Source organism: Thalia democratica, chromosome 5, assembly GCF_965202585.1.
Source record: "Thalia democratica chromosome 5, ktThaDemo2.hap1.1, whole genome shotgun sequence".
NCBI classification, from domain to species: domain Eukaryota; kingdom Metazoa; phylum Chordata; class Thaliacea; order Salpida; family Salpidae; genus Thalia; species Thalia democratica.
Window position 1 is genome coordinate 67,775,892 of NC_139169.1, and position 12,186 is coordinate 67,788,077.

The 12,186-nt window shown below is 28.7% G+C and overlaps 2 protein-coding genes across 2 annotated transcripts; one reads left to right on the forward strand and one right to left on the reverse strand.

Moving 5' to 3' along the window:
• Positions 1 to 573: 573 nt before the first annotated feature.
• Positions 574 to 9,882, reverse strand: LOC145836786 (general transcription factor 3C polypeptide 3-like). Its single transcript, XM_082944558.1, has 11 exons — positions 9,819 to 9,882; positions 9,006 to 9,197; positions 6,590 to 6,873; positions 6,386 to 6,504; positions 5,276 to 5,351; positions 4,373 to 4,555; positions 2,825 to 3,006; positions 2,375 to 2,516; positions 1,860 to 1,967; positions 1,305 to 1,433; positions 574 to 825 (listed from the first exon to the last, which is right to left on the reverse strand). Exons 1-11 carry the CDS (start codon positions 9,880 to 9,882, stop codon positions 574 to 576), a joined length of 1,731 nt encoding a protein of 576 aa, XP_082800684.1.
• Positions 9,883 to 11,403: 1,521 nt separating this feature from the next.
• LOC145836787 (uncharacterized) lies at positions 11,404 to 12,075 on the forward strand. Its single transcript, XM_082944560.1, has one exon. The coding sequence runs from the start codon at positions 11,404 to 11,406 to the stop codon at positions 12,073 to 12,075; it is 672 nt and encodes a 223-aa protein (XP_082800686.1).
• The last annotated feature ends 111 nt before the right edge of the window (positions 12,076 to 12,186 follow it).

Here is a 12,186-nt window from a genome sequence, read left to right on the forward strand (position 1 = left end):
ATAAAGTTTCAAACTTTATAATACAAAACTTTAAAAATTTTAATTATAATGTGTTTAAGGCTTGTAATTGATTATATGTTATAAAAACCTACATTTTATGCAATAATGTAAAAAATAGTGTCTTATTTCTAGAAGTACAAATAGCATAAAGAAGAGTTACTCATTATTTTAAATCATTACTGGTTTGTAATTAGTTTTATTGTTTGAGACAGCAAACGAAGGAAAAAAAAAATGTTTTTACTTCACACATTTTTATCAGTTTAAATTTTTAGTATAAAAAAACTAGGTAGCACAAAATTACAATTTCCTAAAACTTCAATTTTCTAAACGAAACTTCCAATAAAGTAGATAATTTTTAAAATCAACACAATTATAAAAAAAAGAGTAGAAACCTTAAGAGCTCTTCTGCAAGCTTATCGAAAGAAAAAAATCTAAAATAATTGAAGGTTTGTGCTTAATAACAAAATTTTTCAAACGTCCTTGATAAAAGTAGGAACAAAATTCTACAAAAATTTACTAAAAAGGCATAAGCAGCGAAACTAAAACGGTCAATTGAAATTGAGACGTGCCGAATCAAACGACGTTGTGTTTGAACAGCACGTAGTTGGCCATCGTGTGGTTGCCCGACTGCCGGTACATCAAGCTGAGGTTGAAGGCGATCTCGTGCCGGAGGTCGAAGCTGTCCTCGCACACCGCGTCGACCACATTGGCAGGTGGTCCGCACTTCAACGCGTCCTCGTACATGTGCACCGCAAAGTGGTTCAGCCCGATCTGGTGGAGGGCGCGCCCGATGTTGTACAGCGACTCCTGCTTGTTGTTCCGCAGCTGCCATTTCAAACATTATACACGTTTGTTCAAGTTTTATTTCAAATATCATGCCAACTGGCCTTTTCAGTTTATATTAAATAACATCATTGAAAATATTAAATAACATCATCTTGAAAGAAGGATTTTTTGTTACTTATTCAAACAGAATCTGACTCATGATTTTTTATAAAATTTTAAGTTATTTATTAAGTTATTTTATATGTTTATTGTTATTTAATGCACGAAGTTAGATTTATGTTTGTTTATATCCGAATGAAATAAGTGCGGGTTAAAAACTGAATTACGAAAAACCTTTATATAGCTTTTAATAATCTTTAATAGTTAACCTAACAATGAAATATTACAAACAACTTTGTTTCATTAATTTCAAAAACGTCAGCTTTTAGACTTTATCAAAACAAATATTTTAGCAAGAAAACTAAACATTACCATTGAGGATCTTCAACGTAAAAAACAATCTTTCAAAATAATCAAACCTGGCAATACTTGGCAAGGAGTGCGAAGGCTTGCGCGACATAAGTGTGCTTGTTACCGCAAGTTTTCTGCGTGAGTATGTGGCAGTAGCAAATTCCCACTATCAAATGCAGTTCCGGATTTTCTTGCTCCTGCAAGTAATCTTGTTATTTATCAGATAAGTTTATTCGTTAGCACTGACGAAAGTTGGTTTAAAAAATCTACGTACATTTTCTAAATGAATCTAAAGACATTTTTTAACTGTAAAAGTCTTACTTTAATTTACACATTCACTTTTTTAATACATTACACAAAGATACTATAAAAGTTTCAAAGATTTATGAATTTTGGATATAAGTAAAATAACGAGCTTAAAAAACTATATACTTTTGGTTTTTCTCAGAAAGGGATTAAAATTGTTAATTACGTTTAGTTTGCTTATAATTACTTTTTAAAACTTTACTTGGTTTTTAATAAAATATATTAGTGAAGTTTTATTTTGTACTGTTCTGTTTTTGATAACTAAAAATTCTCAAAAACCAATAAATTACAGATACATCTACAAAAAATTGTCAAACTTCTTCTAGTAGTTCGATGTAATAATTAAGTGCAGGTCTGAAGTTATTAGATGCAATATCTCCATGAGCGAACATGCTTTGAAGCGGGTAAACTTTCTTATCTTGTACCTGTAATTGTATACTTGCTTTTCGTGAATGCTTTTAAAAAGAAAACAGATTAATCACTTTGTTTTGCTAGTAATTAATTTTGAAAATAACACAAAAATAACTTTTCATCATTGCGAAAAACTTTAATTTACTCTGCAATAAAAAATGGTAAACTTAACTAGTCATTAAAATAATACTTTACATTAGCACAAAACAAAAAAGGTCAACATAATTTTACTTAATATGCAGCGCATTATTGTTGTAAAAACAATTACTATTGGAGTAAAGTCATAGATAACCAATACTGGGATATAGACAGTATTCAATAAACACGTATTTATTATCTTAGATAAAAAACCTTAAACACAAAATTTTCTGCCTTGCAATTAATAATACTTTTCTGCAAATTTTTTTGACACAATACTGACCACCATGATTCTGTGGAGAAACCTGTGAGTGTTTTTGAGAACCTTCTGACTGTGAGACATCCTGGTGACCACCTGATTGAATATGTTCCACACGTGGTTCTGCACCGATGACTGATCCTCCTTCTTCGACAAGATCACCTTCCTTCAATTGATATGCAACAGGTTTGTATGGAAACAATGTACAGTAAGACAGTGTTTGTATAAATGAGGTTAGAATTTCAAACTTATATTTATAAAAAAAAACACAGTCTTTATTTTGGATGCCATTTATAAAAGCACTAAAAGTTTTAATACAGTTTATATTTTAAAAAGATATATACTAAAATCCAAAATTAGCTGAAAATACTGCTTGATAAGTTTATTTATGTTTGTAAAATTAAAAGTTAATAAAAATGCAGCAAAGTATTCATTTTATCTGTAAACAACACAAATAACTTGATTCAAACAAACTTGAGTATTTTGAAGGCGTAATAGTACCACCCGCTCAACAGGCTGAACCTGAACGAAATAACTTCCAGCTTGCTTCTTGAAATTTGCGCGCGCGAAAAGAAGTTTTTCTCCTTCATAACGTGGTCGCTTATCAAACAGGCCTCCTTGTATCTTTTGCACGTGTTGAGCAGGTTCAGCAACTCCTTGATTGATAAGCTTGATTATATTGGTGGAGTCTTAGCTCGTAAAAGTTTTTGTACTAAAGAAATAATATGCAGCAAAAATATTAAAATACTTTGGAATATTAAGTTATAAACTGTTTGTATTTAAGAAAGTTTTTTTTTTGGTATGATTTAACCTTATATTAAACTTGAGCTTATCTCACAGCATACAAAGGTCCAGGCTTAAGCTCTGTAGACTTTCGCTGATGTTTTCGTTAAAAAAGAATTGATATACTTTTTAAATTTTTGCATACACTTTGAATCAGTTTTTAGTAAATATGGAGTGTTTATACTGTCATAAAACAACAAAATATTATGTTCTAAAACTATCCCTTTTCATTTCCGTAGAAGCAAACCTTAATTTAGCCAAAAACATTTATAGAAGAAAATTACTTATAATTTAATACTAACCTGAATGTGTTATAACTTTCAACTTGAATAAGTTTTTAATAATACAGTGCTCATTGACTTGTCCGGACATGTTGGGCAATTCTGTAAAGGTATCCGGATAAGCATTTTTCAAGATAAGTACAAAATAAAGTGTTTTATAAAATAATATAACTGCTGTAATTTATGCAATGTAAAATAAATAATAATAGCTCAGCTCTTCTTTTACTGCTTGAAATTTTTTACACTTTACTTTTCAAAATGTCGTGAAAAGTCGACTCGCCTATGCTAAAATGCTTTATTATAAAAGACTCTAAAACATTGTTTTTCTATCTTTTTACAAACTTCTAGTTTATTTTCAAAGCTTATTGCAACTCGTGTTTTTTTTTTATTTTTGTAACTTGTCTATTTCTGAAACCTTGTATGTTGAGTATGTCAAACTTATAAAACTTTTTATTAATAAAAAAAAATTATGAATTTATCTTAAATATAAATTGGTTCAATTAAGAACTTTTGATAGTTTAAATTAAAAACCAAACATATAAAAACTTTAATATATTAATTTTCTAAAAAATAAAAATTAAAAACATTATTTTTTAAAACTGATTTACTTTACATATAAAGGTTTCTAATAATTAAACTAGTTTTAAACAAAATTGAACCTAAGCTTTACTAGTATTATTACGTCATAATCATGTAATAAATTGCAGACCTTATAAAATCATTTTAAATCTTTTACATCATCAAAGCTTAAAAAGTAGTATGTATAGCTACTGAATGTTTTTATTTATTTTCTTCTCGACTGAATTTTCCGTATAAGTGAGCGTCCGGATAAGTGAATAAGCATTGTACAACTAAACCATTTTTAAATAAAAAAATTAGACTCATATTTCAAACTCGCTTTCTAGTGTCAAAAGCAAAACTAAAAGAGTTTCAAATACACCAGCGTTCTAAAACATACCGGTGAAACTTTATCAAAACAAACTTTGTAAAAGTCGATCCACTGCCTCTGCTTGAAGACCTGCCAGTCGGCTTTCAGGTACAATTCCTCGTCAATCCTCTGCTTGCCCGCCCTCTTGCAAGTCACTTTGATCTCGCCTGCGAACGGGTTGGTTGTTTTCCTACTTCGCTTCACTATTGACAGCTGAAAATCATGCTTTCACGTTGAATCAGTTTATTTGTACTTATTTTAAAAGTTGTTAAGTGCCCAGACAGTATGAGAAAATTAAAGTTTGATAATTCGGTAAAGACCTTGTAAATAATATATTTTTTGTTTACACAAAGTAAAGTGAGAAATGAAGAATCAGCATGATATGTAGAAGATAAAATAAGTAATTTTTTTAAGAAAAATTTAACAGATAAAAAAATAAAACTTGCATTCAATATGGTCGTCAAAGGTTTTTTTGACAAAATTTTCTAGGTTTTCTAAACTTATTCCAGATATTTTAAATAACAATATTTTGGTTTCTTTTGGTTTGAAAGTAAATTTAAAGTAAACAACTGACTTAGAATGTATAACAACATTAAAAAGACACTGTAAATCTACTTAAAATATGTTAAAAAAGCACTTTATTATTATTTTCTTTTTCTATATGATAGATTTTTGATATATAATCGAAATTTAATTTCTTTGCATGTTAAGTTTCTTTAAAATTCCAGATTTTTTAATGATATTTGTTCAAAATTCCAGATTTTCCAGGCTTTTCCCAGATTTCTCAAACTCCAGGTTTTTTTTACAAAATTGTCAAATGTCAGGTTTTTTAACAACTCTGATACGAAAATAACCAAACAAAGTACTTTTATATTTATTGGAAAACAAGAAAACTGTCTGTACTAAGCAGAAAAAGTACTAACTGAAATTAACCTCAGTTTTGAAAGTACTTTTCAGTCTGTTGGCGAGCATAATCAATACAACATCCGCTGCAGCTGCTAGCTTCTTTCTGTGATTAATCATGTTTATTAGCATTAAGGGTATAAGTTAGTTAAGAATTAATAAACATTTTTTTTACTTCCAGTAACTTTAAAAAAAATAGTCTATCAGTTGGTATTAGTGATCTACCGTATCCTAATTTTGTGAATCGGTTTAAGCACTTATAATTGAGCAAAATATTTCTTTAATTTAAAATTTGCTTTAAAGCAGTGTTTCTAATAATATATGTATTAAAACTCTATGTTTTCATAATTGGTTATAAAACTTCGGTGCAATTTTTATTATTAAGAAAAACATTCTACAAAAAAAAACATTTTTGAAAACATTTTAACTTAATAATTTAACCACAATAAAATAATCTACTGTAAAAAGTATTAATAATACAATTACAAAACAACTAATGTTCGGTTTTTTTTCTATAGTTTCTACACATTAAGCGTTTCATCAGAACAGTAACAGAGTTAAAATAAACCTTTTTTAAAAATAAAAAAATTTCACATTATGACGTTTCAAATAAATTTAAATAACTTCAGTTGGCTAATGCATTAGCCAACTAAAACTATTCCATTTTATTTGAAACGTCGTAATGTGTATTTTTTTGATCCTTTAAAAAATATGCTAACTTTGTTATTGTTCTGATGAAACTACAGTAAACAAACCGAACATTAGTTTTTTTTTTGTATTATTAATAGTAATCTCTGCTTTCGTATCAAAAGATTTGGCTTTTATCGAATAAAAAAACAGCTCCAAATACTGTTTTAAGTACATAAGTAATCTTCTTAAAATTATCTTTTCCTCATCTAGATTTTATTATACATATTTATTAATAATTTTTAACTTTGCTAAAGCTAAACAGAACGTAAGGAAAAATCAGACTTCAAATTAGGGTTTCATTATAAAAAAATACTATTGAACTTTAAATAGCTAACGATTCTGAAATTCTTTTTAAGCTGATAAAAGTGTTCTGGTAACTCGAAACGGCACAGCTTGACTTCTTAAACATAAAAACAAACGCGCTAACTTAACATTCAACAAATAACAAACTTTTTATTAGGATGCTGGCCCCACTTTTTGAAAACTTGGAACCTGCAATTCAGCAGCCTCATCTGGTCTTTCGGTGAAATTTCATTTTCATTCTCCCCTTTCTCGGCTCCATCTAGTGTCTTAAAGTATTATCAAAAAATTAGACACTTTACAAAATCTTAAAAACTTTCAAACAAAAGCAGACTAATTAAACAACCAAAACACCTCGATGGCGACGCGGTATTCCCCGGTGTCGAGCAAGATGGCGGCCAGCTCCAGCCTGATGTCGACCGAGTCCTCCGCCGATATCTGCAGGCACTTGAAAAAATTCTCCTTGGCGCTCTTGTAGTCGTTGAGCTTCAGCAGCGACATGCCCTTCAGCTTGAACAGCTCCTTGCTGGTGGAAAAATGCGCGAAGTGGTGGACTTCCAATTCCTCGATTAACCGCAACGATTCGGCGTACTGGCCCGCTTCGAAGCACGCCACGCAAACACTTATCTGCACGTCCGCTGTTTGTCAGGATGTTAGAGTTTGTTGATTTTTTTTTGTTTGGTGCCAGTACTATAAAGATAATTGCTTAATTTAGAAAAATACTTGTTAAGAAAAACAAAAAGTAGGTTTGCCAAATGTTTTTGGCAAATTTTCTCCAGGTTTTCGAAATTTCTTCCAGGTTTCTAAATTAGACGTTTTACGGTCTATTTTCAGTTTAAAATTAAGTTTTAGGTAAAAAATCTGTGTTAATAGTATAACAACATTGAAAAGATATCTTAAAGCTTCTTTAAATGTGTTTTCTATTTTAAAAAATTTGAAGATGACAAAAATATTTATTTATAAGATAGATTTTTTGTTGCAAATCAAAACTTTACTACTTAACATTTAAAAGTTGTTTAAAATTCCAGTTTTTTTCAGGTATTTTTAGTGACGTTTGTTCAAAACTCCAGGTTTTTTAACTTTATTTATATAATTATGTATAGAATATTAACAACTATTTTTTTTTGCTTGATTTTAAATAGCATTAAAATAGCGTAAAAAAAAAACATATCTATAGCAAAAATTATTTATGTGAGCCAAAGAAAAATATTTTTTGAAAATTAGTAAATACTCATTAATGAAACCATTCTTTAACATTGTCACTTTAAGTTAAAAATATTGTTTTAAATTTTACAAATGAAATAAAAAAAGATAGATATTTTGTGATTTTTACAATTCTGAGAAAATTGTCAATGAAAAATTTGTAATTTTTTACAAAAAATAAAACATCTCAAAATTAAAATAAATTTTTATAATACTAAACAGTGGACTCATAACATGAAAACGTAAAAATTAAGTTTTTGGAATTTTTCTTTGGAAATTTGTAGGTAGAAAGTCAAGGTTGTAAGTTAAACTGTAAAAGGAACTACATATATAACAACATTATTAATATTTTTTTTAACAAATCTATCTACTTGAAGTTTTTTTATTTTTGCTAATATGTTTTGGGCATAGGGTGTCCGAAATTTTTTTTCTACTAAAAATAACATTGGATCTTATATGAAAGCTTAAAGTACAAACTACAAGCCAGTTTTTATTAAATTAAAAAACATTATTAAACTATTGAGATACTGTAATTTTTATAAAAAGTTTTGGATACAAATGTATGGACTGCATGTTTTTCTAGGTCAATTTTCTTGCAAATTTAAAACATCACTATAAACCTATCTTCTCTTTTATTTTTGAGATACATACCTTAAATTTTCAGGAAACGTTTTTTTTATAGTTTAAAAAATTGAAAGGTTAAATTTTTAAAATATTAAAAAATAAAAACTTTAGATAAAAAAACAAAAAAATAGGTGGTTTTTTTATAATAAGAATTTAATTTTTCAAAATAAAAAAAATTCCTGCATTCTATCTTTTTAAAATTTAATAATACACTTTCTTAGAAAGTTTGAAGAAGATTGCTTTGAAAATGAAGGAGGAGATAGATTTTTAGTGAAATGGTCTTTTTTTGTGTTTTTAGTTTGCACCTTTCATTAGAAACCTATTGAGGTCACTGTTTTTGACTGCTCATATCTCAGAAAATACTTTGAATTTTTTCAAACTGATAAAAATGTCTGATAGCTCAGATAAAACTCTATAAAATAAGATCAACTAGTAAAAATCAAAGTTGACCCCCTATGCCCTTAAGCTTATTGTGTGAGTTAAGAATACTTCATATACTAGTAATAATTCATAAAACTTCGAAAAGTTCAAAAACAATAGTATTGAGTAGGGATGGGAAATGTATGACCTGTAGACCAAATCTGCCAGCAAACAGAAATATGTGGCTGTGAAGTGTTTTTTTAGCTTTGCAGAAAACAAATAAAATTTAGCTCTTACTAACAAAAACTATACAATGTGTTTTTAATTTATTTTTAGTACACAATTGCTTTTAATGAACCAGTAATTTAAATAATTAGTTTCAAACATTTTTTTTATTTGTGGTTGTAAAAATATTCAAAACTACATAGCCCACTAAAACTGCTTTTAAAAAAGTCTAGCCAAAGATAGAATTTATCAATTAAATTTGTCCTACCAACTAAAAAAGTTTTCCACCCTTATTACAACAGTACAAAAAGTGTTTTCAACTTTCGTAGACAAAAATATAGTATTTGTGCAAACCAACTATGATACATAAATGCAATGATAAGATATATTTGACAAAACAAAACCAACTTGTTTTCATAGGAAGTAGAACACATCTGGTTGTATTCTTGCTGCTCAGCATAAGTGTATGTGGAGCTGACAGGCTTCAATTCCAGGCTGACTTCTGTTGAGTGTGGCTCCTCTGCTTGTGAAACATTTATTTGTTCTTCACCTTCTTATTGATATTAAATTTATTAGATAAGTTTACTAACTATTCTTAAATTGCATTAGTAAAACATTTACTATATACATTAGTATTTGTGTATATTGTTTTATTAAAACAACAATGATCAAATACAAAAAAATGTTTTTTTCTAAATATTTAAACTGTAGTAGAGAATTTCTGTACAGTATTTTTCTCTGAATACTGACCACCAAAACTGTCAAATTTTGTTATTTAAACCAAGTGCATGCAGTTTTGGAAAAAATAGTTCTAAGTGTACCTCTAATATATAAATACTTTAAATGATCAAAAATGTGTATTTGCTTTATTAAGAAGAATCTAAAAAATAATTGCAAACAAAAGGTATGCCGGCCAAAAAATTAGTTACCCCAAAATCACATATTTTTCATCTTAAACAGTAATAAAATCACTTATACATGTCCTAGACTTATACTTATTGATTTGGTCTTAAGACGTATTAACTTCTTTTCATGTAATATGACATCATAATCACCCTAAATACACAAACTTTGTCTGTAAAATAATGATTTTTGGAATATTGAAAAGCATAGCTGGTCAGTGATTTTAATACGAAAAAATAATGTAAAACAAAAATTTCAGGTTATTTACTTACCTTTAAAAGTTTAGGTGATGTGGTGTGCATGTCAACGGGATATTTGATGTTGTAGTTCATTTAGCTTTAAGTGTTTAAAAAACCCTTGAATATTTATTTTATTAGCACACAACAAATTAATGAGATATTAAAAAGTTATGATTTATTATAGGCAAGATAATGTTGTATAGCATTGAACATTAAATTAATGATTGCAAAGTAAAGACTTTACAAAAAAATAACATTGCAAAATAAAACAAAAATTGTATCATTTAGCATTAACACTTAACATTGTTGCAAATGACTGATACTTTTAGAAGTTTTTGCATAAAAATCTGTGTACACACAAGTTATAGTTGTGTGAGTGAGAATCTATTATAAAAAGAATTAAATTGTTTAGTATACTTGAACTTTGTTTCAAAAATACTCTACAGAGTTTTGTTTGTCTTGTAACATATGGACTTTGTGGCAATATAAAAGTAGTTATTTTTCAAACTCATTCATGAATATTTTGATAAGTGTGTCTTTATTTAGCATTCACTCACTATGTACAAAATGGTTTTTTTATTTTCTACCTGCTTCAAAAAGTTGTTATACCAATGACTACAAAAACTGTATAGTTTTAGCAAATATGGCAAAACGATTCAAATTAAATAATAACTAAAATGATTTTGCAAAAGTTAAATTTAATGCTATTACCTGATGAGATAAAGGTAAATAAAATAAATCTTGTACAAATTGTTAAGTAATAAACATATTTAAAACAAAAAGAAAACAATTTTGTAAAATTAAGAGTTAAAAGCTTAGTTTATATGTCTTTATAAAGTTTTCAATGTAATTTATATGAGCTTAATGAATTGCTGTAGCTTAAATATTAAACAATATGTTAAACCAGTTATCGCCAATGTAGTAAAAAAGGTAGAAACTACGAAAACCTTTAAAAAGAATGTATAATAAGAATGAAATTAAAACAGTTTAGTTTTTACAAAAAAAGAAGTTTAAGTTTTAACTTTATGTAAAATAAAAAGCATTTTATGTTCGAAAAAGCTAAAAACCACCCTGCCATGCTAAGATAGTGTTTCAATTTGTAGTTTTTATGAATTCTCTAAAGTCTTACATTTTAATGTGACATCACAATAACATAGAAGTTTGCAAAATATTTTTTTCAATGAATATTCTTTTGAGAAAAGCACTTGTAGTAAAAACACATTAGATGCTGTAGGTGTAAAGTAACTCTAAAACTTTTTTTCTTTTTTATACTGTTTATGTGAGCTTTGTACAACACTTAAGCAAACTCTATTTGATTGTCAATATTTTTGAAGATAAAACTTGATGATTGTTGCTCATTTTATCTTCTAAAACTCTTATATTTCTACATTGTGTGAGTAAGTTTGAGAAAGCATTTGACCTAGTTTGGCATTCAACAGTCTTGAAAGTTTATGTTGATAAACAGTTTTAGATGAACATTTAAAAAACTCAAACAAAGTGTTTCACAAAACAATAGAAAATGTGAAATTTATTACTCCAAAGAAACAAAAAGCAAATTTTAACCGAGTGGTTTGTTTGAAAGAAGAAATTTATGCAATAGCAGCAGGTAACTACATGTTTAAGGAAGACAAAACTACCATCGAAAAATACATTGCAAAAACGAATACTTGGGAGAAAGTTTCACAAATAGACGACAACGGAGGACGAAGTTCATTTTGCTGCTGCGCTTTCATGAACGAAATATATTTACTAGGCGGCAGTTACCGATGGTACGTGACCGACTCCTGCTTGAAGTTTGATGCAACAAGCCGCGCTTGGAAGGGAGTCACGGAGATGAGCGAAGCGCGCCAGCATGCGGCGTGCGCCGTTTTCCAAGGAAGAATCGTGGTTTGCGGCGGGGAAGATGAAGAAGATGAAAATTACTCGGAAACGGTTGAGTCGTATGACGTCATCACCGACACTTGGTCGCCGATGCCCAGCATGATGGAAAGCAAAAGCAGGCACAGCGCAGTTGCGGTGAGAAGCAAGTATTACGTCATCTGCGAACACGATTTTTGCGAGGTCTTTGACAGCGTTTGTAACAAGTTTGTTGCCTTAAAAGAACCGAATCTAAAATTTAGACGAATGAGTAAAGCTGTTTCATTTGGCAGTAAAATTTTTGTGTTTCGTTTTACTGAACCTAGTTTGGTTGTTTATGATGTTGATAAAGACGAGTGGTCGGAGGAACTGTGTGAAATTACCAAAAATGTTCAATGTTTTTCCTGTACAGTTGTACCATTTTGTTAATAAATTTGAAGTATTAATTGATTAGTTAAGTGCCAAATAGTTGTATAAATTGTACAGAAATCTAAGACAAAATTCATTCAAAAACATCTTTATTAAAGCAACAAACAAGTA